Here is a 25,446-nt window from a genome sequence, read left to right on the forward strand (position 1 = left end):
GGTAGAAGAAACACTCAAATTGATGAGAGTTGACATAACCCTTTTCTCCAGCTTTAGGAGTGCGACTCTTCCCAGATTTCCTGAATTCAGCTGTTGATCAGTCTCTGCTGCTTGAGCATGTTACGAGCAAAGATGGAGACGCTCTTGTAAAGGGAACCACAGAGAATTCTGGCTCCCCTCTCATCTTCCTGAGCCAGAATAGGAATTCATGAAGATACCAAACTTCTGTTGGTAAACTGCTGCTCTGCACGCTGCATTAGAAAGCTCTGTGTTGGAAGACAGCCAGGGTCTTTAGCAAGACTTGAAAGAATTGTGGGGTAGAGGCTTATGAAGGGGAAGATATTGCAAAAGAAAACAGAACTGGACAGGATTGCTAGAGAATAACATAGCTATGATTTCTATTAAGGGGGTGAGGGGCAAGTCACTTCAGTCTGTTAAGCAGCAGCTGCTTTACTGTTTGTTTTCATAAGCCATAATGAGTTTGTTTTTATCACTTTAGGAGGTTCTTGCCACCACCTTCATTCCCGGCACGCTCAAGTCCTTCTTTCCTAGCTGGAGACTTCTGCTTCATTGGTAGTGGTGAATCAACTCTCTGTTTATAGCTAAGGAGCCAAAAGCTCTGTTAAAAGGAGCAAAAATAACATTACATTTATTTAGCCCTGGTTTTTATTATTTCAAATTAATTACAGGGATGTTTATGAGGCAGGGTTGCTGACCACACAAATATAGGTTGTTCATAATACGTATAGTCTGGGAGAAACTGTAATTGCCATGCTAAATATAATTTATTCTGTGGTTCCATTCAACTATATATTTAATTTTATTTTCCCATTCTTATTCTAGGGGTGCTAGCACACATTCTTCCAAGCAGGGATGGTAATGATGAGACAATAATTGTCTGAGTAAATTATCCAAGCAGCCTTCTTTCCTTTTCTCACTTCCCACATTTCTGGTGTCCTCTGGCATTGGAACAGAACTATATGTTAGTCCTTGGCTATGGAAGTGAAAAATTCTGTCTACACTACAATTAAAAACATGTCAGATCACATGGTTTCCACTTGACCAGCAGTGCTATTTTGCAAATAAGGTTTTAACTGTGTTGCAAGTGTGAAGTCCTGAACTGACCAAGTCTGTAGTAACTGGGTCACCTGCCACAGAGGTGGTTTTTTTTGTTTTGTTTTTTGTGATGCAGGTCATGGGAATATTTGCAGAAGCAAAAGTACTTTAATTGCACGTCTGTGCCAGTATTTATGTTGGCATTGAAGCTTAAAGATGCATGTACAGGAAACAGAAACAACACTATGTGTAACTAGGATACGTAAGAGGAATATAGATTCTATTTTTAAATAATCTAGCTACTAAATAGCATGGATTTTTGAAGAAATGCTGTCATTATTTCAGGTTTACTACTTCTTAATGGGCTCTTTGCACCCCAAGAGCTGCCCACTGTTGGAGAAAGATAATTATTAATAGTAGCAGTAGCACAAGCCCAAAAAGAAATCAAGTGGACCAGTGGATGAATCACTGTGAAACAAAATAGTCCCTGGCCTGTAGACCTGGTTGCTAAGTATGAGACAGAGTAAACACAATATATACTCATGAGGTAGAGAGGCTGTATAGCAATACGTAGATAGTATCCCATGGAGTTGTCTAAACATGTAAGAGATTAGATTGACCATGGTGCTGCCATGTAGCCAAGGAGCTGTAGTCTTCGACCACCCTGTTGTGCTGTCCGAGCAGGATGATAAATCCCACAGAATTGCCCCCAAACCCTCAAAGTCTAAAAACAGATGAAGAGAACAGGTGAAGGTGGTGAAACAGGGTAGCATGAGCAATTTAAAAGACAGTATCTGTTTGCAAGCTCATCACCATCTGTACAGAAAGCTGGAATTAAAGTACTTTTTCTCTCTTTGTTTTTTATTTCAGCAAGACCTTCCTCGTGGGACCTGTAGTCTCATTTGGTTGGCCAGATAAGTTCGAAAGACTTTCAGTAGTAAAAGTATCCAGAAGTGAATCAGGTCTCAGAACCAATTTCTGAACTGTAACAGTCTCTTCAGACTGTTGATAGGTGAGTATGGACCATAATGAATATTAATTAAATGTAGTAGTTAATTGTACTTTAGGCAAGTCTCTCTGCCATTTCTATGAGTCTCCTGGAATCGGCCAACTACAGAATTATTTCTCACTGCAGCATCTGTGCCATTGGGAACAGATTGAACCATGAGTCTCTAGTCTCACAAAAGCTTTGAAGTGGTATTAAATCTGAGTTGGTTTACTCATTGTTTTCTTGTTTTTAACAGGCTAAGAGAAGGTGGTAACAAACTGAAACAGCTGTGCTAATTTTTAAAAAGTGAACTTTTACAGGTAGGCCTATAGATATGTCTTTTTTTTGCCTTTTATTTTAGAGCAAATACAGAAATACTTCACGAATTCAACTGGCAACTTTGGTCTCAGTTTAATTTCTGTTATGCAGATCATTATTTATGCAGGCTTCCTTTAATGGAACCTACTGGAAAAGGCAGAGTCAGCTACCTTTGGCTCCCTTAGAGATGAGAGCTCGAGATACCACCAAGACTAAAACTCTCGGCTTCGTGCACGTAGATCTTTACCTTCTTGTAAGCATGAAACCACACAAGTGTGACGAGCACTCAGGAGGAGATGTCGTGAGATGTACTGGGAAGGCATTTGTTTGCATGCCCTTTCAGGAAATCATTGCTGTGACCACAAGAGGGCATTTTATCAAGACACCACAAACCCAACTGTGTTACTCATGATCACTGTGGGGGATGGTATTAAGTCCCTTAAAGGATAAGTTGTTGTGACAGCCAGGAGTAAGGCCAGTAGGACAGTAATCTGGCATTTTATTCCAAATCCAACCCCCTCTCTGTTCCTACTCATTTGATATTGGAACGCGTAATGCTTATCTCAGTAGTGCAACGGAAGGGTTGAGTGCAATGGAAGACTTTAGCTGGCATTTATGTGTTTTAGCCTTTGAAGTAGATAATTCAACAGGCTGATTTTTCTCACTGGAGTCTAATCAGAAGTGGAGCTAGGATATAGGTGGCTTTACCTATATATAATTAATCTTTTCTATATCTGTATGTTAAGGAACCTTTCCATTAAGCAGGTTTTTTTGGTTTTTTTTAATATTCAACTTTATATATGACATTGCCCTTCTAGCCAACTCTAGGCCTTGTTCTAATTAATCCTTCTTACCATCAACTCGTTTCCATTGTATCTTTCCTAGATTAGGCCTTCTTCCCCTCGCTCTGTCCCTCTCGTTGCAGGGGGGTTGGACTAGATGACCTTTAAAGGTCCTTTCCAACCTGAAGTCTTTGATTTGATGAGAGTTCCTGCATTTGCTTGCCAGAAGAAGTTTGTGGTGGCAATTCTTCCCTCACATCCGTTTAGTTTCCATTCAACAGGCTCTGTGTCCAGATCTGTTTCTTCTGCTGCACGGGGCAAAGAATCTATTCAGTTCCTTTTTCTCTGTGTATTGTGCAACAGGTGTCTTGAAGAATTACTAGTTTTCCTGGCTCCTTTTAATGAAAACCAAAATACGATTGATATGCATATTCTTTACTCGTGTAGAGGAAAGTACTTTTTCCAGGCACCTGAAAATGTTCTGAGTCTCATAGCACATGACATGTTTACTATACCAAAGGCACAATATTTCATACTGAAAACCTGGAGGATGTTGTTTGGATTTTATCTGTTTTCGGTAATATTAAGGTTCATAAGTGGCATTGCTGTGTGGATGAATGAGTATGTATTGAATGTATTGTTACGTGAGAGGTTAACCACCACATTGATTACAAAAAGGATGTTGAACTTTCCCCAAACGTCCTAAAATCAAAACCATTTAAGTCATGCAGCGACTGCCAAATGAACAAGACTCTGAAACAGCAAAATCCATCACTGTTCAGTGTGAGAAAGCAAGGAGTTTCAACCTCGTAATTAAGAAAGCTCAGACTACTAATCATAGCCTTACTAGAATGTTGACCTCTTTAGTAAATCTAAATTATTTTATTGCAGCATATGAGTAAATCAGATGTATATGTGCGCACAAAGTGTAAATAGACCCCCTGGAGGTGAACTATTTGAGTGTGGTGAAGCAGCGGTGTTGATTGTGACTTACTATTACCGGTAAGACTTTGCATGGTGAGGTGGCCCTGTGACACACAGCCCCAGGCAGGCTGTAAAAAGGGCTCATGCAGATGCAGATAAGATGAGTAGCTGGCCAATTTACAAATCCTAGATATGCTTTGCATATGCAGGAGGACTTATGCATAAAGTGGCCCCAGAAGGTGTTCTGTGTTTATGTTCGGCCTCAAGAGAGGTGTCACTTTCTGTGATTCCTGTGTAATCCTTTAACTGTCCAAGTCAGAACTACATGAGTCATTGGGCTAGAGATTTTAAAATAAGGTCTAAGACTTCAAATTAAAAGGAGATATATCTGGTGGGGCTGTACTGAAACAATGTGCCTTTTTATCTCTTTATTATTGACTGCAGATGCCGTCTTCTGAGACTCTTGAAACTCAAGGTGATGCTAAGTAGCCTAAACTCCTTGCAAGCCCTGAGGAAAAAGGGAAGTCTTGTAATAAAAATCTGGATGAGCAATTGTTAACCTCTGTAGGTGGATCCACAGCATAATGGCTGGTATGTGCTGGGGTTTTGGGGAACAGAAGAATTAATATGAGCATACATTGCCTATTCTTTTTCAGTATGTAGTTTTCACATTACAACTAAGGTATTCCAATAGCTTGCTGTTGCTAAAGGGATGGTTCCCATCCTTCCTTCTGCTTCTCTAATTCTTTTTTATAGCTGCAACCAGAGTAATTCTATTGCTTCCCTTCGTATTAGCAATAGTGGTCTGGCCTGTAGATCTAATCTATTTGAATAAAAACATTCCGGGCAGAAAAAGGTTGTTTTCTACTGATTTATCTCCTTATGTTCAGCCTGAGCTCATCTCTTTCCTAAGCCCCCTCACCACAGCACTACCGCATCAGATTAATCTTGGTAGGGGAATAAGGAAGAAGTTTGCAGTTTGCCCATTTTGGAGGTCACCAGATCAGCTTCACTGTTATATGAAGCTTTTATGTAGTGCAGTGGAAAAAGAAAACACTCTTCAACTCTTTTTCTTTGCGTGCCAACAAATGTGAAAGATTTTTCTCTATTAAAATAATGCAGCGACTCCCCAACTGTGGTATGTGTTTGCAGCAGTGGGATGAGGAGAAAGGAACAGGAATCACTTGAGAGGCCTGGGGAGAAGCTGCCTGAGAACTTCTGCACTGAAAACTCTCTCTGAGAAGGAACAACTGTGCATTACAAACTTCAGAGAGATTTATCAATTTCTCAAGCTAAAGATGGTGTTAATGCTAAAGTTCCGTGAAGCTAAACACTCTGTCAGGAACTGGCACCTCTGCCCAAATCTGCCTTCCAGACACTTCTTCTGGCCTTGGTGCCACCATGTTCCTTGCTGAGTAATTGCTGTGATTGTACATGGAATTGGCTCAGTGAAAACCTGAACCAGCAGAAAAACAATCTTTTTGTTTCCCTCAGGTTACTTTCAAGCAAGCTCCCATATTGCCCAAGAAGTGCTTGCAGCAACATAAGAGCTGAGTTGCCTGGAGGTTAAGGAGAGAAAGGGGGAAGAGGCTGCCTTCTTCTGACTCTACTGCAACCTAAAGCGTCCATGGAACTATCTATCATTTTATTGGCCTCGGCACTTTCATCCGAGTGGCTCATCCCCCGAAGAAGTTGCATCATCAGTGAATAAGGTAGAAGTGTGGGAGCAAGGAAGTATCTTCTCTGATTTCTCTTGGGGAAATTAAGGCTCAGAGAATTAAACGACTTGCCTAAGAGCAGAAGGGCTGACTTGCCAAGAGCCAAATTCCAGTCTCCTGAATCACAGCCTTGCGCCTTATCCACAAGACCAACCTTTCTCTATTAACATTTCCTTTCCACCCTGTTTTGAGAGGAGGCACAGCAGCATTGTTCTATGTCAAACAAACTCCAGCTTCCAGCAGAAGGGCTTGAACAACCTTTGAGTTTATCATTAACCTGGAAGCCATGACTCTTCTTGGAATGGCTTCTGCATTAGAACCTTCCTCAAGACCAATAACCACAAAAACTTGAAAGGTCTGAGAGTGTTTAAATAAGAGGCCTTGGAGAGATTAAAAAACATGCTTCAAGCAATAGAAGGTTTCTTAAGGCATAGAGGATTGGAAATTACTAATTGGGGAGTCTGTAAGGTTTGAGATACAGTGAACAAGGAATCACGACTTAGCTTTATTCTATATGGAAATAAGTGAATGATTTTATTATTATTTTTTATTCCTGTTATGATGTGCCTTATTAGGAGAGCCATATTCTAAAAGTACCTTAGTGCCTGTTTGGCTGCTTAACCAGGCCAGTGACAAGTGGCTTATCTTTGATCTACGGCAGATAGCTGGGAACAGGAAATAAAGACTTAACCGTTTGCCTGTTTCTCTTATATCACAGCAGACTTTATTGGGCAATGCCTGTGCTAAGCACCACTAAAGAGCTATCATCTGAGGCTTGACAAATACCATGTCAAACACTCAATCCTTTGCTGTTGCAAGTTTTGTTGGTGTGTTGTTTGTGTTTCCTGTTTGGTTTTTATGTATTTTATTTTTTCCCCTTTCTACCCTGTTCTCATCTTGCTTGTCCCATGACATTCCCTGCCACACATTCCTTACAGCAACCTCGGTGGCAACTGCGGCAGTGCAGCAGCCAGTGAAAAGTAGGCGGGAGCACTTGTCTCTGGACTTGATAAGTGGAGAAAAATGGGATCTTAAAACCCTGGCTTTAACTGGAAGACAGGAAGTGAAGCACTGGATCAAACTGGTCTAAGAATTCTGGTATCTCGCCCCTGGCTATAGCCAAAGTCAGCTGACAAAAATAATAGTGATGCACCTGGCTTTTGTTATGCAATGCTCCAGGAGGGGAATTCCGTCCTGCTTTTTGCAAAGATCTGCATATGCCCAAAGTTATGACACATTCTTATGCTTCGTGTCAGTTGCCGACTGGGTTTCTGTAATTACCAGTGCTGCGATTCTCCAGCTCAGATCGCTCTCACAGGATGATCCCTGTGCCACAGATTCAGATCACAGCAGAACCAAACTGCACACAGGGTAGTCGCAGGAATAGCAAGATCTATCTATATGCTTGCATGATTTTAAGTAAGACCTCCTTAATCTGTTGAGATTTTTGCCTTTTACATGGGAAGGCTTCTTGGTTTCTGTAGAACTTTCCCCTAGTTTAGGAACATGAATGTATTATAAAACAGCCATGCTGGGCTTAGACTAAAGGATCATTTTGAAAATCTGTTCAAGAAAATGTCTCTACCAACACTGTCCTTCCTTGAGTAACTTCGTTCAAGGACTTTGAGAGCCAAATCTTGTCTCTATGTATCCAGGTGATGTGAGCATATAGATCTTATACAGTGAAACACTACATTTGGTTGGTTTACCTCTAATTTTATTATAGGTCGTTTTCATTTTAGGGAAGGCGTAGGGGTAGAGTTGAAGTTTTTGCAACTCACTCATTTTCTCCTTAAAAATAGTATCAAGAAACAGTTTGTACCATAGACACTTATCTCTGAGATTTCTCAATTTCTAACGTGTAGTCTTAAGGATTATCTTTGAGTAGCCTGTTCCTGCAAGCCCTAAGAGTTAGAGTTCAAAAGAGCTGAGGAAAAATAGGGAATGTTTATTGGTGTTTTAGTCATAACATGGTATTCGTATTGCCTGGAATATTGCCCTTAATTTCACACTGGTTTAGACCGAATACCCTACAATAAGATTTTCCTTCTGAAGAAATGAGTAGACACTTCTGTTTTGAGCCATAGCGTTTCCCAGGTGACTTGCTCTGTGTCTATTGACTAGTGTCATGGTCTGGAGAAGTAGGTGGGAACCCCAGGGATACAAATGGTATTTAGGGAAGCACCTAAATTCATTCTTGTTCAAAGGCCACCCTTTACTGTCTGAGACTTTGCAAACCAGCCTGAAGGTAAGGAAAAGTGTTTAGTCACTTCATATGCCTGTACCAACAGCTTGCTTTATATCTGAAACTCACATCCACACTCCAGCTCCTGGTTAATAGCCTCCCAGGGCTTTCTGGAGAGGAGTAGCGCCCTTTCCCTCCTAAAATCCTGTCCAGATTGCTCCTGTGACCTGCAGGGATGCCCTTAAATTGGGAGCATTTCTCCAGCTATTCAACCTTGTGAACCAAGGCTGTCCAAAGCTGTTGTGCCACAGCCAGGGGATCAATTAAAAACCAGAAATAGCTTCTAATATTAGATGTTTATGAGCTAAATGTGTTTGGATGCTGGCACTTAGGAGAATACACACCTTGGATTTCTCTCTGTTAGCTGCTTTGCTTCTTTTACTGTGGAACAGCACAAGCAATGAGGCGCTGAGCTCCAAGCACCCGCCGTGTTAATGTGCTGTTCTGTTGGCATCTCCCAACCCCATTGCTTAAAATGCAAGAGAAAAAAAGCATCTATCCTCACCTCAATCCCCAGCTGCCACCTTGAAGAATATTTTGTTTGAGGTCTCCTTGTCAGTGCATGCTTTCTGGTTGTGTGTGCATGTGTAGGTAAAATCTAAGTTTAAGTTAGAATAATGGAACCGCTTTCCTGCTTTATTTTACGCCATCAGTCACAGGGAATCCAAGGAATCCCTGAAGACATAAACATCTAGCCCTAACTTCTCATAATTCTAGGGCACTGCTGGTTTGTACCTTTGTTTTTTAATTTTTGTGGGAAATACAATGAGAAAATCATATTCTTCCGGCAAGAAACTAACCCACAACTGTACAATTATTTCAGCATACTCTCTAAATATAATGATGTAGCTGTTCTTCCCTTTAATATTCTAGAGCTAATGTCATGGATATTTTGACTATTCGGTGTGCCCTGTAGGATTCTTCAGATTCTGATTTCGGTTATAGATTTGATAAGGGTGTAACAATCCTATTGTTTTAACAGTGCCAGGAATATACATCATGTATTGTTCTTCCCAGGGTTCTCTTAAGCATCTGGCTCTGCGCATCAGTCGAGCTTCATGGCTTCACTTTCTAAAACCCATCCTGATAATATTTCTATTTAGATGCTGAACTGTGAATCTTAAATAAGAGAAGTTTTACTTGCAGGATGGAGAAAGATAATTTCTGTTTATAGGGAATATTACAGAACTATTGGTGATGAGATTTGGACAAAATTAAGGTTATAAAGCAAAGTCCTGTTGAGATGGGCCACAGAGCAGGAAGAATAACAAGCATTGGATAGTTTCTTCTGCTTAATGGCCTGGCTTAGTGTATGGATTTGCAGATTAAAGAACAGTGTTTTCTGCTGTGGTTCATTTCTATACATCCCAATAACCTCTGCTTTAAGAGAGGATAGTGAGAAAAAGAAAAGTTAAAAAAAACTAACCAGTTACATATTTTGAGTGGTCTTTGAGGCTTTTCTTGTTATTAATGTGTCATTTTCAAGAATACCAACTCATTTAACTGCATTTTTACACGTGGGGGTAAAGATTTAAGACAAAAATTATTTTTCTTTTAAAATATTTAAAATAATTGCTAGCTCAATGCAGCCTGTACTATAGCTCTGTGCGGGTTTGCTGGTCCTTTGCGCTCCCCTCTTTCCAGGTGTTTTTTATCCCTTAGGTTTGCTTATTCCTGACTGACTCCTCCACCCCACCCCAATTTGGGGCTGTGGGGCTGTTCCCACAGTGTCCACCGCCTTTCCCCGCTGTTTCTATGTCGGCTCCAAGCTCGCCGCTGCATTTCACAATTCGGGTCTGCGATGCTATGAAAACTCTGCGAGAGTTTTAAGTGACGCGCTGCGCTTTAACCCCCTTGTTGCTGATGAGTTTTTCTCCACTGTTATTAACGCACCACTAAATGGAAGTTTTCTCTTAACACCGGCTGCGTGTGCGCGGAGAAAAAGCGGGGCGGGGGGGGTTGATATTTGTGCCGAGGCTCCGGTGCGGGCGGGCCCGGGGGCGGGCGGCGGGACGGGGCGGGGGGCGGCACCGCGCACGTCCGCCCGCCGGGAAATTCCCCCTGAAAAGGGCGGCCCTGGGGCGCGGCAGCGCAACCGGGAGGGGAGGGAGTCGGGCCCGGCCGTCCCTCCGAGCCAGTATTCGTTTGTCTGTCGGTCCGTCCGTCCGAGGTGTGCGGGGCCCGGGCGGGGAGGGCCGGAGCGGCGGCGCGGAGCTGTCAGCATGGCCGGTGAGCGGGGAGACGGGACGGGGTGGGCGGACGGGACAGGGAATGGGTTTGGGAGGCCGGGGAGCGGCCCCGTTTCTCCCGGTGCCCCGCGGGAAGCCGGAGACCCCTCCGCCCTTCCTGCTCCTTGTGTTGCTCAAACCGCGGTGCCGAAAAAGCGGCTGCTGGTTTAGGGGAAACGCGAAGTTTTGTGTTTTTGCGCTGGGAGGGAGGGTTTGCGGCGTCTCTGCCACCATTTCGCCATCTGCCACCATCTCCTGGTTAGGTTAATGGATTTGGTGATCCTGGGGTTTGTTCTGAGCAGAATGACTTTATGATTCTGTCTCCCTGTTGGTTTCAGCCCATAGGCAGGGGGGAGGTGAGTAACAGCGAGAAAAAGGGTGACAGTGCCCTTACCCCGTCATCCCAGCATCCGCTTGCAATATTAAATCTGTATCTGTGTAGCTTGTCAAGTAGGCTTATGGAAAAAGTTAATGAAGAAACATCATGGGGTTGTTCAGGTTGGTTGCAACAAGGCTGTTATAAAATCACAGAATCCTTTTGGTTGGAAAAGAGCTTTAAGAGTGAGTTCAAGCGTTAATGTAACACTGTCAAGTCCACCTCTAAACTTTGTTCCTAAGAACCTCATCTACATTTCTTTTAAACACGTGGATCTTTTAAGCCTTAGAATTGTGTTATTAAAATGTCTGGGTGTTAAATAAGCACATGGGTCTTGTATCTGGGCAGGAGACATCAACAGGCCAAAAACTGATGCTCAGCAGGATTCTTCTCGCACAGGAACTTGCCATTGAGAACGCAAATGAATAAGAAACAGAGGTGGCGTAAATGCAAAGTAATATAGATAAGGGGTCATGCATCGAGTAAATACAGAAAAAAAAAAAGCACAACGAAGTTTTTTTAGGCTAAATTAAATTGAATTTGTCATCCTTTCAGAAGGTGTCTCTCTGGTATCTTTCTTAGGGTTTAAAAAAAATAATTCCAAAACTTCAGACTTGGCAGCATTAATTAGAACAGCATTTCTGGGGAAGGATGCTTTCCAGCCTCAAACTTAGGTGTGTGTGTTCTGTTACCACTTAGCAAGATATGAACTTTACTCCCGTGAAATACGTGTGTGCTATCAACAGAGAGAGAGAGAACAACTGGATTTGTACAAAGGTGTCGTTTAAATGTTATGTGTTTTAGAGTGGCAAAACCGAAGCAGGAGATAGCACCTTATTATTTATTTTCTTTTTTATGTCTTAATGTATTCTCAGTGTAATTAGGAACCAGATAAGGAATTTTTCAGTAGGGGAAGTTTATAACTTCCTGGTACTAGCTAGCTTTTGTAGTTGCTTTTTTTTTTTCCTCTTCTGGTTACTGTTCTGTAATGTAATACGATGGTAAAGAGGAAGTTCATGAGCAGTTTTGTCTCCCTGTTAGAGTCTGTACAGTTTATGGAGTCCTAGGTAGATTACTCTTTCTAAATTAAGAATTTAGTCTTTGGATTATTTTAGGCTGAGCTAGAACGTGCTGTGTAACAAATCTTCCACCGTAGTCTGTCTTGCCTGAGGTGTTGCAGGGGGTTATAAGAGCGTAGATGTTTGCTCCAGCTTTTCAGAAGCGGCGGTTGCTGCGGACAGCGTAGGGTCAGCAGTGACGTCCAAGTGCAAGGGCAGCGCTTCTCCCATCTGTGTCTGGGGCCGGAGGGTTTCGGTGAAACTTTCACATCTTCCACAAAGCCCCACAGCTGCTTCGGTTTCACATACAGGTGTTGCTGGTGAATCTGTTCACAGGGTGCTTCCAGTTGAGCAAGAAAGTTTCAACTTGTGTATTCCCTCCAGAGCCCCTTTCCTTTGGGCAAAGGGACGCGACAAAACGTACGAACCCTTGGTCCTGCTGTCAGGCCTTTGGTCCTGTTGTCAAACCCTTGATCCCAAACCCTTGATCCCATTGTCGCTTTGCTCGATGACAGCACATGTCACGCTTCCTCCCCTAATGGCACAGGCCGTGTTTATCTTTGAACCGGCCCAGATTTCTCATCACGGAGAGGTCTGATGGAAGTGTTGTTTGGGGTTGTCCTTTTGTTCCTTTTTGTATTGCCCAAAACGGCTTAAAATAAACCAGCCTTCAGTTCTTGAATGAGTATGAGGTGCCTGAATTCTTGGACTGTTCCTGCTTTTTTCGCGTTTGTAATTGGGACACTCGATCTACTAGATTCTCTTTTAAATTAGTTAGTGCATTATTCAGGGCATGGCGGGAATAAACAATTTTATAACAAAAAGAACAAGAGGCAGGTTGTAATCTGTAGCGTAATGTTTCTATTGCTAGCAGTGTATAGGCAATTATAACCAATTACAAATGCAAATTAGACTCTTAAGCACTTAGATGAAGGATTAGCTACATTTTTTGCCTTTCTTCCATTTCAGATGCTTCTCCGAGTAGTTGTGGGCAGGTAGGTAACAGGAGTAGCTGCACGTTTCTCTTCCAGAATTAGCGAAAGAGAGTTTGTGTTTTGCCGTTGCTCGTGTTTGTTTGACAAACACGGCGTGACCTGATGAGGACAGGTTGTTAGCGACAGCGTGGGAGCCACCAGACCTCTGTGTGAGGGCAGGTTGGGAAATAGTTAAGCCCGGTCGCTTCAGAAGCGCGTTGCTGGTTTACAGAAATGGGGAACACTCAACAGCCCCCCTCTTTGCTGCAGAGCGCTGATAATACCTTTAGTTCGCACAAAACGCTTTTATGTGTTTCCTCTCTACACAAAACATGATGGCATCGATAATTGGGGTAGAGATGATAACGTGATTGTTAAATAGAGCGAGAGAGAAGAGAGATAAAATGAAGTTTAATGTTTAATCTCTGGAGGCAGCCGCGTCATTGAGCTTTACTTTCCCACAAACACACCTGCTGTTAAGCAGTGGCTTTGCCTTCAATGACACTTGTTTCGGCCACAGCCCTGTAAAGATCACTGAGCGCAGAGTTTTAAAATAAAGTGCTCTTAATAGGTGAGAAAAAAATCCTCCTAAGCAAGTGTTAATAGAGCGTGAAGGGAAATTATTGGTTAAAGCAGAGAGAGTTCAAGGCTTGAAGTGATTGTGTTCTATAGTAGTTTCGAACAGCAAGGCTCTGGCTGGTTTTGACATACGTAATATATGTGGGTGTCCTTTGCGTCTGGTTAGCACCTATGTAAGCGTGTGCACCTCCAAAGTGAGATGATTAGTAGGCACTTTGCTGCAATTTTGTCATTATAGCTTCTAAAATACAGTTTTAATTTAGTATATAGGTACGTGCCGGTGTTTGTGGCCTACTGCATTACGTAGGAAGGGAAAGGTGAGGTTCTCTACTCAATTGCATGATGGCAATGGGAGGCTGACCGATCTGCAGCAGCCACTCATCACTGCTGGCAGAAGTCATCTGTTGTCTGGTCCACTGGGCTGGTAAATACAGTAATGTAAGTGAATTTAAATGTGAAAGTTAAGTAGCCGTATGCTGGTGTGCGGGCTTGGCTTTGTGAGCAGCTCAGGCTTCTGCGTTTTCTTTGAAACCAGCTTTACGTCATTTCTAAGGCTTTTTGTTATCAGTATCGGTCTCCCCTGCCTTTTGATGGACTTGTTTATTTTCCAGAAATAGAAAATATGCAAAGCTTACCTAAAGGAGGGTTGGGTGAGATATGGCAAGTATCTGGAGAGGGGACCATCCTTGTAAGTAACTGGACCTAGAGTAGTGGCTCACATCTATTTAACATGACAGCTCATGGACTATTTTCAGAAAATTATTTAAAATCTACTTGATGGGAGGTGATTGGTTTCGATACTGCATTTTGATAAATTGTTAGAAAGGAACATAGAGAGTACTAAACCATAGTTCTCAAATGTTTGGCAGCAAATATAGCCTGGAGTTGAAATGCATTGTGCCTTTTAAAATGGCATTGAGGTTTTGAAAAGGCACGTGTTGTTGAAGACAATTCCAACAGACATCTCAGAGATGCAGTTCTTTCCATCCCTTCTCTTAATTACTTCATCATTTAGGTTATAATCTTCTCCTACTTTGAGGATGAACTGCTGCAGCACTGGAAGTGTTTTGCCTTCAACAAATCCCAGGCATAAAGTTAAAGCCTTGTGTTGACAGGTTGTACCCAAGTCATTGCAGGGCCAACAGAGGAGAAACTTCTGTTCTGGAGTTCAAATTGGAATCCACCTCTTCGCCAAAATTATATGCTGTGGACCTGAGGCTGTCTAGAGCTTGGCCAAAAGGAAGTAGGGGATCTTTTACCCCTTTAGCGCTTTCAATATTTTTAATAACTATTTTGTTTATTATGTTGAAATCCAAACACTTTTTGCAGTGCTGTGCCACAGCATGCTGCCTGTCATGCTTGTTTGTGATGCTCAGCCTCGCTCGAGGAGGATGCTATTATATGAAGATGACAGAGAGCTCAGTAGACATTTCCATAAGCTATGTTCTTCTGATCGTGCAACACCATGATGATTCAACATCTACAATGTTTACTTACCCTCTGTTATTTGCTTTTCACATGCCATCCCACTGTTGTCACTGATTGACTATCCTGTTTGATGTTCTCAGTGAGATGTATTAAATAGCTTGTTACTGTCTGGCCATAAAACATCACTTGGCCAGTACTTGCACTCTTGGAAAGTTAATGTCTTTCTAACCCCCTCCATTGAAGAGTTCTACTGTCTCTTATTCTTGTCTATCACTCATGTTTTCTGAAAACCTCTTTTTTTGGACAACTGCCTAATAGTTTCTACTGTGGTTTTGTTGTCTGGGGAGATGCAGTAACTAGAAGCTGGTCCTGTGGGAGGTGGGCAGCTCAAGGTGGAGAATTCAATACCAACAATTTGGTATTTTCTGAGCCCACAGTGATAAATATTTAACCCAGTAGGGTTGGGTTTTTTTCATAATTTGCGTAGTTGCTGCTTCACTCTAAGAGGAACTAAATCAATCAATTCTGAGGAAACATCTTCGCTTTCAGAGGACATTTAAGAGATCATAGTATTGACAGTACCTGTGTTTTGAGAAGACAACCATTCCTAAAAGTGTCTTATCATTAAAATATCAACCTTTCCCCCCAAATGATTATTTGTTTCCTGTTGTATAAAATCCTTTTTCATCAGACACGTGCTCTCTAGTAGCTGAAAGAAGTTAAATTGTAGGTGAGATGGGGGTAGAGCACCCCTTGCTAATTAGTTGGATGGCACTGATTCTTGAGGCTTCATTTAAAAATCTCTCCCCTTGCCCCCCACCTTCAATGGGTGCATATACATAAAGAGTTGATTGCCTGAGACGGCAGACCTAGTGGAAAGACGGTAATACCAATCAAAGAGTCTAGATCGTCTAATCCTTACATCTACTGCATGCTAATATTGAAAATGTTTTGTTTTTAAGGTGGCCCTGAGCCCTACATTGAAATATTTGAACAACCCAGGCAGAGAGGGATGCGTTTCAGATACAAATGCGAGGGAAGATCAGCAGGCAGCATTCCGGGAGAACACAGCACTGAAAACAATAAGACGTTCCCTTCCATACAGGTAAATATTGCTTTTATCCATGAATTACTGTTGCCCACATTAACAGTGTGGTGTAGCCATGCGTTGGACTTGGTGCAGTAAATAAAATACTTTTTTAATTTCATGTCCTGTTATTCTTTCCTTGACATGCAAATGCAGTTGCAACAGAGTGGAAAAAAGAGTTCATTGCTCCTAGTCATTAAAGATTTTGTTCAAATTTACAAGAAGAGGAGAAGGTTTAGAGGTAGTTAACAAGTGCTGGTAGAGAGCGAACTCAGTGAAGTTATTGTTTGGGAACCATTCATTATTAGCTTTTTCTGTATGCACATTTGTTCTGCTTTCTTAGTTATGCGACTTGGCTTTGTTTTTACTGTTTGGGCCGCGGTATGAATTTTGGAAGAGCTCTGAAGGAGTTTGTGTACAAAATTTGAAAAGCTGCTGGGTGCAACTTTGTACAAGCGAGCGAAGTAAGAAAATGATTTGCAGCCAGTGATGGGTGCTTAGGCTCTGCAAAAGAAACTACCATGGATTACGTGAAGTCAGAAGGGGATACAGAATTTAAAAATGAGCTGAGAAAGGGGAATTATGTGGTCAGAGCACCTGCAATGAAGCCAGGTTGGGTGGTCGCATTATGGATAGGTTGGGAATCCCAGAATGAAGGGATTCAGGGCAGCCCTAGCAGCTCTCATCAAAGCAGGGACAAAGATATAAATGGTAGAGGTGGGATGGAAGTGCTTTGGCAGTAGTTTTCATTTGTGGGACAAAGGAATGTGTCCTGTTTGAAGTTTAAGTTGCTAGGGTTTCCTTAATCCCTTTCAATTTTGGAGGTGAGATTAGAAGAGAAAGCTCAAATCTAAATGGGCAGTTAGAAGTACTTGGCATCTCGCAGTGCATCACAGCGCCCGGGAGCAGAAGATGAGTGTCTGTCTTTGCAGTGCGTGCAAGCATTAAAAAAAAAAGCAGAGCCAAAGACAGAGTCTCTGGAATCACAGCAGAAAAAGAACAGATACAGAGGACGTGAAATCTGAAAAATATGCCATGTTTTAGGCTGAGGAATAAAAGTTGTATAAGAAGAGGGCGAGTCTGAGAAAGGTAATACTGGCAGTTGTGTTGCGCGGCAGAGCGAGCCTCTGCTACATCAAGCACCTTTGGAAGCTGGTCTAGCCCTCAAGCCAGAATTACTGAGGGAAGAAGCAAACAAGGTCCTCCCCTTGACTATCACCGTGCCAGATTTAGTTAAGGAATGCAGGAAATAGAGATCTTGCCAGACTTTTTTTTCTTTTCGCAGCACTCTTAGCAGTTGAACAAGGAACTACGTAGGCTACTGGCAAGAGTAAATCCTTTCAAACTCTCAGCCTAAGGCTGTGTCAGGGTAGAAGTTGAACAGACAGTATAAGGCTTTGATTCCTTTTATTCTGGGCTGTGCTGCACGTGAAGGCGCAGCCAGAACCTAAAGGGAAGACGGGACACGGTAGGTGACCCATCCTGGCCGTAGTCTGTTCTTTTTTTAAAGGTGACTGTTGATGACAGAGCTGATTGTTAATGATAGCAGGTGATTTCTAGGTGAATTCCTGCCTCCCTGAAGCCCGTAGGAGGATTTAGTGCTGATTAGCTACTAGGGGAGTCCCCTCTAGAGGTGGAAACATCAATGAGGATGAGAACAGAGGGGCCAGGAAGAGATTAAATTTTGTGGTGTGGTTATGCTGAAGAACATCAAGGAGGAACTGGAGAATCAGAAGTGGCTAGCTCAGGCTTCGGGTTCAAGGGACAGGGCGTGAAATGAGGGAGAAATGATGTAATAATTGGAGAAGGTGAAGGAGCAGTGGAGGTTTTATTTAAGGGTAAAAACTAACGGTGGCTTGTATGAAGGCCAAGAAAGGAACCAAATTGGAGGCTGAGGAAGGTAGCAGATGATGGAAACTAGAAGAGCACGGGTCAAGTCAAAGACTTGAGGTCTCAACTGAAGAAGGTCTGTGATGGGTCCTTGGAGCCTCAGGAGGAAAGAGAGAAAGGGCTGAAGGAGGAGAGGAACATTTGGTTCCAGGGCAGGGGAAGTGGAGGAGGAGAGCTCGCCTCTGCACAATTGTGTGCCTGAGCCAGTATTTGCTTTCAAGTTGTTACACTTCAAACAATTTAGGCCAAACTGTTTTTTTTTTTCACTCGCCCACGCAACCCTTGGTGACTTCACTGGTAGCCGTCAGCATGAGGAGAGGCTTTCATGCACCTGAGAAACCTGCGTTGAATTAAGCCGGTGATTTGTGAAGGGTTAGTGCCCCTCTTGAATATAAGATTCAGTATACATCTGAGAATTAATTAAAGACTTCCTAGAAGATTATGGCATGCTGTATCTGTTAAGATCTTCTTTCCCTGCTTAGTGTTCCATGCACAGGTAACATCCTTATCCCTGAGGGTTTAGGAGTTTTTATCCTAAGATCTTTGGAGCTAGACCTGTCTTTCAATATGCATTTGTATGTGGTCACCTACGTAGAGTTTTGCGTCTTTCATTGTAATGAAATACGTCCTGTTAACATTTAGTCTCGCAACATTACGAGCTGTTTTAGGTCTAAACTTCTGTATTACCCCTGCCCTTTTGCACAGGTAAGATGGTGAAGCAATAGATCTCCAACCTCAAAACAAAAACAAACAAAAAAGATGCTTTAGAGCCATTCAGACTTCCTTCCCGTTCCGGCAGGAGGGTAATTTAAGAGAACCGAACGGATTGAACGTGAAATGCTGGCACTAACAAAATTTTATTGTGACAAATAACCAACTGCTTTGGCAAAACTAGCAGGTGAAGTGTGGTGGTTGATTTTCTGAAATAGATGAGATACACTTACGGAAAAAAATTCACTTTTCAAGTATTTGGCCAAAGGGTTGGTTTTTTGGGTTGTTTTGTTTGTTTGTATTTTTAGTGTGAAATGAACAGAACTGAAATGGAATGAACGAAACTTTATGAAACAATAATGGCATTTTCTTAGCTGTGGTATTTCTTCCATAGAACATTTTAGGATAAAATGCATTTTCAGTTACCTGTGGGGAGTTTATTAGCCCCGGTATCTAAAATCTAGAAAATATCCCACATTTTTTGTAGATTCTGAACTATTTTGGAAAAGTCAAAATCAGAACGACATTGGTGACGAAGAACGAACCCTACAAGCCGCACCCTCACGATCTGGTTGGCAAAGACTGCAGAGATGGCTACTACGAAGCCGAGTTTGGGCCAGAACGCCGAGTCCTGTCGTGAGTAATGGGCGTTGCTTGGGAGTTCGATTAATTATGCAAGTGATTTGCTAATCTTATGTTTTAAAAGTCTGAATAGTGACTAAAAGGGCAATTAGTATGCTGCCTTTGAGGTTTGCTAATCCATCTCAGAGAGAGGCCAACTTCTCTTTGAAGTATTTTCTTCTTTTTCAATACTTCACACACTCATCTTTGGTCCTTTTCCGATCACCCTTTTCTCTCCTTTCTTTTTTTATCATTCTCCCAGTGTCCCCCCTTTTCCTTTCTCCCACTTGTTTCCTTTTTTTAGCCTTGTTCAGTAACCCTTCTTACTCTTGAGCATGACTCTCCTACATGTGAAACCGATGAGTAATAGAATGGGTAACAACAACCTTAGAATTAGTATGTCACGGTGATGAGAGATTTAGGGAAGTTCACATCTTCCCTGGGAATTCTATTTGGACTTTCTGGAAAGTGGTGGAGAAAGTGGCTGAGCGTCACGTCATTGAGAAGATAATGGCTCTGACACGTCTCAAAATGTGTTGGTAGTTGTCACTGTTGTTGCTCTTTGTTTAGGTTGGGGGTTTTTTTGAGTCAAAATCCAGATTCTGCTCAAGCCCAGTTTTGTAGAACAAGGGTACCGGGGAAGGATTTACTTATGGATGCTAAGGAAAAATTCAGGCTCTGTACGAGATGTGTTTCTCAGTGCTATTCAGCGGGATATTAAGAATATCTACAATACCGTTGTATTTGATTGTATTTCCTCTGAGTTTACCGAGTCTTACGTAATGAAGTAAAAGCAGAGTAAACTGCCAACAAAAGGCAAGTGATTATTACTAGAGAGGGGAATTTACAGTTGATAAGCTGCTTGTGGTTCGCTGTTTGCGGAGTAGTAAATTTGCAAGTAGGCTTTGGGGTAAACATAACTGAGCTGGGAAGAAAATAAGGTCAATATTTCAGCGTATAACTAGCTGTTACACACTGCTCTCAGGCTGATGGGATTCCGTTGATGTCACTGATATTACTCCACACTTACGTGGATTTAGACAGTAGAACACTGTTAAAGCAGAGAACTGAAGACACACAGTCTGTTTGAAGATGACGATTGCCTGATGGTGAAAGAAAGTGTTGTAACAGTGGAGAAGCTGCTTCAACATCCAGCCCAGGCTCCAGTGATCGTGAACGTGCTGCATATGGATTCAGCTGGCACGTGGTGTGTTGAATGTACTGTCTTGCTGTTACAGATGCTAACAATTTTATTAGTTTATGGTTTTTAGCTCTGTTCACAATGCCATCCTAATTGGCAAATGGTAGGAAAGGATTAGTAAATGTAATTCCTCTAATTTTTTTCCCCATTGTGATAGCTCTTTAGAAAGGTAGGGCTGTCTCTTCAGGTGCTTACCTCCCATCTTGATTTTCGTAACCTCAGTCCTATCGCCTTCCCTGCAAGTAACCTTGTCTAAAAGGCAGTTGTGAGTACCTCACACTGCTCTGGGGCCTTGCCCCTTCCTCTGACCATCCATTCAGCAGCTTGCCCTTTGTCTTCTCAAATCAAGGTTCCTCACGCAAAGTCGAAGGGCGTCTCTCGCTCCAGCCCGTCCCGCTTCCTGCTCTCAGCTATGTCCCTGCTCATCCAAAGCAATTAAAAAACAAAAAGAAGAAACCCAATTGCTTCACACCTTTTCTGGTAGTTCACCGGATATGGGGAGACACTGATGACTGTTTTTCCTCTTGGCGTTTTGTTGCACAAGAGTTAAGTGTGTAAGCGCAGGGCAGGTCTGCAGGGAGGCCGTTGCGGGGCGTAATGCCAAAAAGCACTGGGATGCTCTGCACATTATTTGAGAATTTTGGTTTTGTCTCCATGAATGCGTGCGTCAAATCCTGTTCTTGAACATCATGCCGTGTCTCTCATTTAAGGCACTCATGATTGTTTGCTATATCCATCCATTTTTCTCCATATTGTTAGGTTATAAGCCTCTCAATTTAATACAAAATAGCAAGTGGGCTACTTTTGTTTTACTGATAATGCAAATCTCTCAGCTCCAGTTGAGCTTGACATTGGAGATCCTGGTGTGAGGAGGCTCAAAACATTCTCTTTGAAATGTTTCCAGCATCGGTACACTAATTTTTAATTTTTTTTTTTAACAAATCATTGGTTGCTCTAAGATGAAAGAACAGTACGATCCGTAATTGGATCTGGATGTTTAAAGTCATTTTCCTTTTTGTGGCTGGTGACTCAGTCTCCCCATTCTTCTCTTTGAGGCCACGTTGGAGAAAAGCCTCATACAATACTAGTGAACAGGAGATATCTTGGTACTAGTTCTGGCTGTTTGCTCTTGCTGATCATCCCAAATGCAGCAAAAATCTATTATTTTTATTATTATTTTAAAAAAATTTTTAGAAGTGGAATTATTAATCCCAGATTGGGGGCTGCTCTGAGTGATTACTCCGCCTACTGCCTGTTTAAAGTTCCCCCTGTAGTTCCGGTTGAACAAAACGTTTTGTTCCGCTTGTGGTTTAATGATCTCTGTACCGCTGCCTAAACTCGACGGGAGCCCTCCCTGGCCAAGACATCAAGGCGAAAACACGAACGTTGCAGCATGTGCGACTTGCCTGTATATTCAGATCTTTACTTCCTAGTTCGCTGTCTCTCTTCATGGATGATATCATAGGTTTTTTTCTCCGCTGCTTTCATTTTTTTGTCTCTCTTCCTACTTCTCCCTCTCTCTTCTCGTTATCTCGCTGGCTTCCTGTCAGCTCGCCTCGATGTGAAACCCCGCGGCCCTCTCAACAGTTTCTCCTCTGCTCCGGCCCTCTGTTGAGCAAAAACAGACACTTTCACTGGGACAGCGCCTTCAACTATATGTTTATAATCTGAGAATTACAGGGCGCTTAAAAGCCTGTTTTTGTTTTCCATAAGAAGCTTTGTTTGCAGTGGTTGAAAGGGACAGTGATGTCCTTGCTTAGCTGGGTAGAGTTTTTCTTCAAGACCGGTGCTGCGTGTGGGCTTTGTTTGATGATTTATAGGGGATGGCTGGAGAGCCTGGGTGGAAATAATACAGAACAAGACCTGTTGATGAGCTTGAAGTGTGCTTCAGACTCAATCTGTGGGGTACAGCAGGTATTCTGGGGGAAGAAAGAATAATATGGGCTGTGATCAAGCCCTAAATAAAGCACCAGCTACAAGAAAAGATAAAAATAGGATTGCTCATCAAGGTACAGTACAAATCTTGAATGTCAGCAGGCAGAATATGAAGGCAAAGTGTTTTAGTGATGAGGAGATGCTCCTGGGTTTTATTTCCCTCTGTGTCACCGTCTCAAGTTCAGGTTCAAAAGGAAGCTCGTGCGTTCCTCCGGTGGATAAAGGTTCTGGGAGCGGAACCTGAGGGTTTGGGAACCTTGGCACAGAAACTGAAATTTAACATCGTGCCAAGAGTGTTGTTGAGAGCAGGGAAATGCAGGATTGCTCCTGAAGGTGCTGCCAGGAACCCAAGGTGCATTAAGGTGGTTTTATTTAGACACAACTAAAGCACAGAACTTTAGTTGGGAGTTTCAAAGGAAGGGAAATTGCTGGTACTTCTGGAGAAGGATGATTGTTGGCATGAGCTTATTGGCATGAGCTTATTGTAACAGCGTGAAACATGGCTTATTTTTTTTTCTTTTTTAATAATTTATTTCTGTTTTTTCTTTACTTCCTGCTTTACATCCACTCAGCTTTGATGATGTCATGGTTTTTCCATGTGGGAAAGAGTCAGCTCGGCCGGGACTCCCCCCACCTCCTGCGTTGGGGTGACCTGCGCTCGTATGCAAATCAGGAGCTGCAGCTCTTCAGAACTTTTCCATAACTACAGGAGATTTAAAAACCTGTTTGTACTGGTTTAAAAGAAAAAAAAACCACCACCCTTTAAAATAGTGGTTGAAAGTTACATTCCCTGAGAAAAACAGGAAGGCAAAACCTTAACTAGTGCTTATTGATATCATTGTCACTTTATATTGAGTATTTAACTTCTAAATCACTATAGGCTTCCCGCAGAGTAAGTTCTTAATATAGAAATATATATTCTTAATAAAGAAATTCTGTAGAATTTTATTTTAGTATTTTTCACTTCTGTTACTTATTTTAAAAAACCTGTCATCCCTGCTTTTTCAGATCTTTTACATCCTCCAAATAAGCTTTTCTTTCCCCATTTCTTATGCTGTATGTTATCACACTAGCCAAAATAAAATAGTTGATTTAATATTCTACACTCAAGGTTTCATTGATTGCTGAAATCCTGCCACATATGCTTCAGTTTTCAGAATTTGGGCATTCAGTGTGTGAAGAAGAAAGACCTGAAGGAATCGATTGCTTTACGGATCTCGAAGAAGATTAACCCTTTCAATGGTGAGTAGAACCCAGCTGGCTGGTTCACTTTGCAGAGGGGCGGGCTTTTGTTTTTCCTGCCTTTGCTTTTGTGGTGAGCTTTAGTTTTTCCCAAAACCTCTTTATTTTTCAAGAGAAACTTCCCTGGAAACTTTATCTGACAGTTTATCTGGAAACTTTATCTGACAGCCGCTCTCACCAAGAGTCGTCCTGCCCTTCCCTCCATCCCTACTCACACACTCCTACCACTTTACTCACACCAGGTACAGAGGCGCCGTGGCTACGCGGTGAGCTGACTCGGCAAGTTGCTCCGATGGAAAACCAACTTGCAAGAAAAAACCAAAAAGAGTGGTTTCCCCTCAGATCAACTTGCTAAACCCATTAATCTCACAGCTGAGCTCAATGCACACAGCAGCAAATCTAAGGCCAACTGGAGCGGGACCAGCACTTTCAGTGTGCGGCCACAACTGGGGGGAATTAGATTAAAAAGCATAAACCCCACAAGCTATTTTCTAAGCATTATTATTAGTACAGTTATGTATTTGCTTAAGTGTGGCAACAGCTTGGAGATTTCTCAAAACCTTTTCATTTTTAAATATCCACAGAAGTCTGACTAAATTCAGGTAAGACCCTTAGAGAGGTGAGAGTTACATTTCTGACTGGTCCTAATGGTCCATCGAAACAGTTATCCTGGTTCTGGTAATTTGTGTACACAACAGCATCTGTTTTTATGTGGGTTTAGTCCATCGACACAATTTAAACAGTGTTTTAATTATGTTACGTTGACTTAGCGAGTTCTCCCTTGATTTTGAACAAAAAAGTGGCGATCTTGTGTTCAGCCCTCTTGTTGTTTTCTCTTGATGTCATGCAGTAAAATAAGCTGATAAAATCCCTTTTTGTACCTTTATATCACCAAAGAAACTTTAGCAACTGCATGTTTAGCTCTGTTCCTAGTGCCACTGTGATGAAGACATCTTTAAAATCATCTGACAGTAGATTTTGACAAGAGTTGGCACATAACTCCAAATTTCCTAATGATTTTGGGGTGATTGCAGCAGGTTGTGCTTGGCAGCAAAATCGCTTTTCGGCATTGTTAATGTGTCAGCACAAAGCAGAGCTGCCTTGAGACTGGGCTCCAGCTTAGTCCCGTGCTAAGTAGAGCCCAGAAGGGCAAAGGGCCAAGGTCTAATAAAACTGGGGTAGCGACAGAAATATGTTGATATACGTATTGAATTGATCAAAGCACCGTTTCATTGGCAGTCACCGCAATATTTGCTGCTTGATAAGACTGAAAGTTTTGTGTAGGGATTTAGTTTGGTTTTTAAGGTCAGCAGAGTATCACTGCGTTCTCGAGGATTGCACAGGCTGTATTGTATCCATCCTGCATTGCGCTTTATTTGTTTGTCTTCAGAAAGGCATCTGAGTTTTCTGTTTAGAGAAGTTTCGGAGTTACGTGCATCCTCTAAGCAGGTCGCAAGTTAGCGTTACTCACTTATTGTATGAACGTCATAAAAGAAACTTCATGGAGCTGAAAACTAGCCTTCAGGGTGTTTGTGAGTTGTCTTTTTGTTCTTTTTCTTTCCCACCTTCTTCTGGAACAAGCAGTCCCTGTCCCCAGTCTCCTTTCAGAGCAGAGAATCAGTATTGACCCTGTTAACAGATGCGAAATGCCTGCAGCCTGCCAGCATACGTATTACTTGTCTCGGCAGTAAGGGATGAAGCAATAGCAAGGTGTGGGTCCACGACATTGCATTCCAAACGTCTTTGTGTAAAGGAGACATTGTCTTCCAGGGAAGCCCAAGTGCCACAGGCAACTGGGATGGCGAAGATAGAGTGAGCCCCAAGACAAACTCTCTGGTGGGGTTATCCCTCCTTCTGGTATATAATATGGTCACATACTGAATAAGGGTCGTAATCAGCAGCAGTAGGAAACTGCTTGGTCAAGATTTATGTTATTTTTAAGATAATTTTCTCCAGCACTCTCGCCTGTGCTGTTAAAGCAACTGATGCCTAACTCCTGGATGGTGGGAATATCATGCCGTGTGCCGTCTGCACCTGATCGCCCCGCAAGCGTGGCCTGTGAGGCTGTTTCACAGTGAATTCCCC

The 25,446-nt window shown here is 42.3% G+C and overlaps 1 protein-coding gene across 1 annotated transcript in view; it reads left to right on the forward strand.

Annotated features, from left to right (window-relative positions):
- Positions 1-10,054: 10,054 nt before the first annotated feature.
- REL (REL proto-oncogene, NF-kB subunit) overlaps positions 10,055-25,446 on the forward strand; it is a 29,682-nt gene continuing 14,290 nt past the window's right edge. The window contains exons 1-4 of the mRNA XM_065835716.2: positions 10,055-10,260; positions 15,637-15,779; positions 18,850-18,998; positions 23,270-23,361. Of these exons, the coding sequence (XP_065691788.1) occupies positions 10,254-10,260; positions 15,637-15,779; positions 18,850-18,998; positions 23,270-23,361 (391 nt within the window). The 5' untranslated portion in view covers positions 10,055-10,253. The remainder of the gene's footprint in view (positions 10,261-15,636; positions 15,780-18,849; positions 18,999-23,269; positions 23,362-25,446) is intronic.

This window comes from Patagioenas fasciata, chromosome 3 (assembly GCF_037038585.1).
Source record: "Patagioenas fasciata isolate bPatFas1 chromosome 3, bPatFas1.hap1, whole genome shotgun sequence".
NCBI classification, from domain to species: Eukaryota; Metazoa; Chordata; class Aves; order Columbiformes; family Columbidae; genus Patagioenas; species Patagioenas fasciata.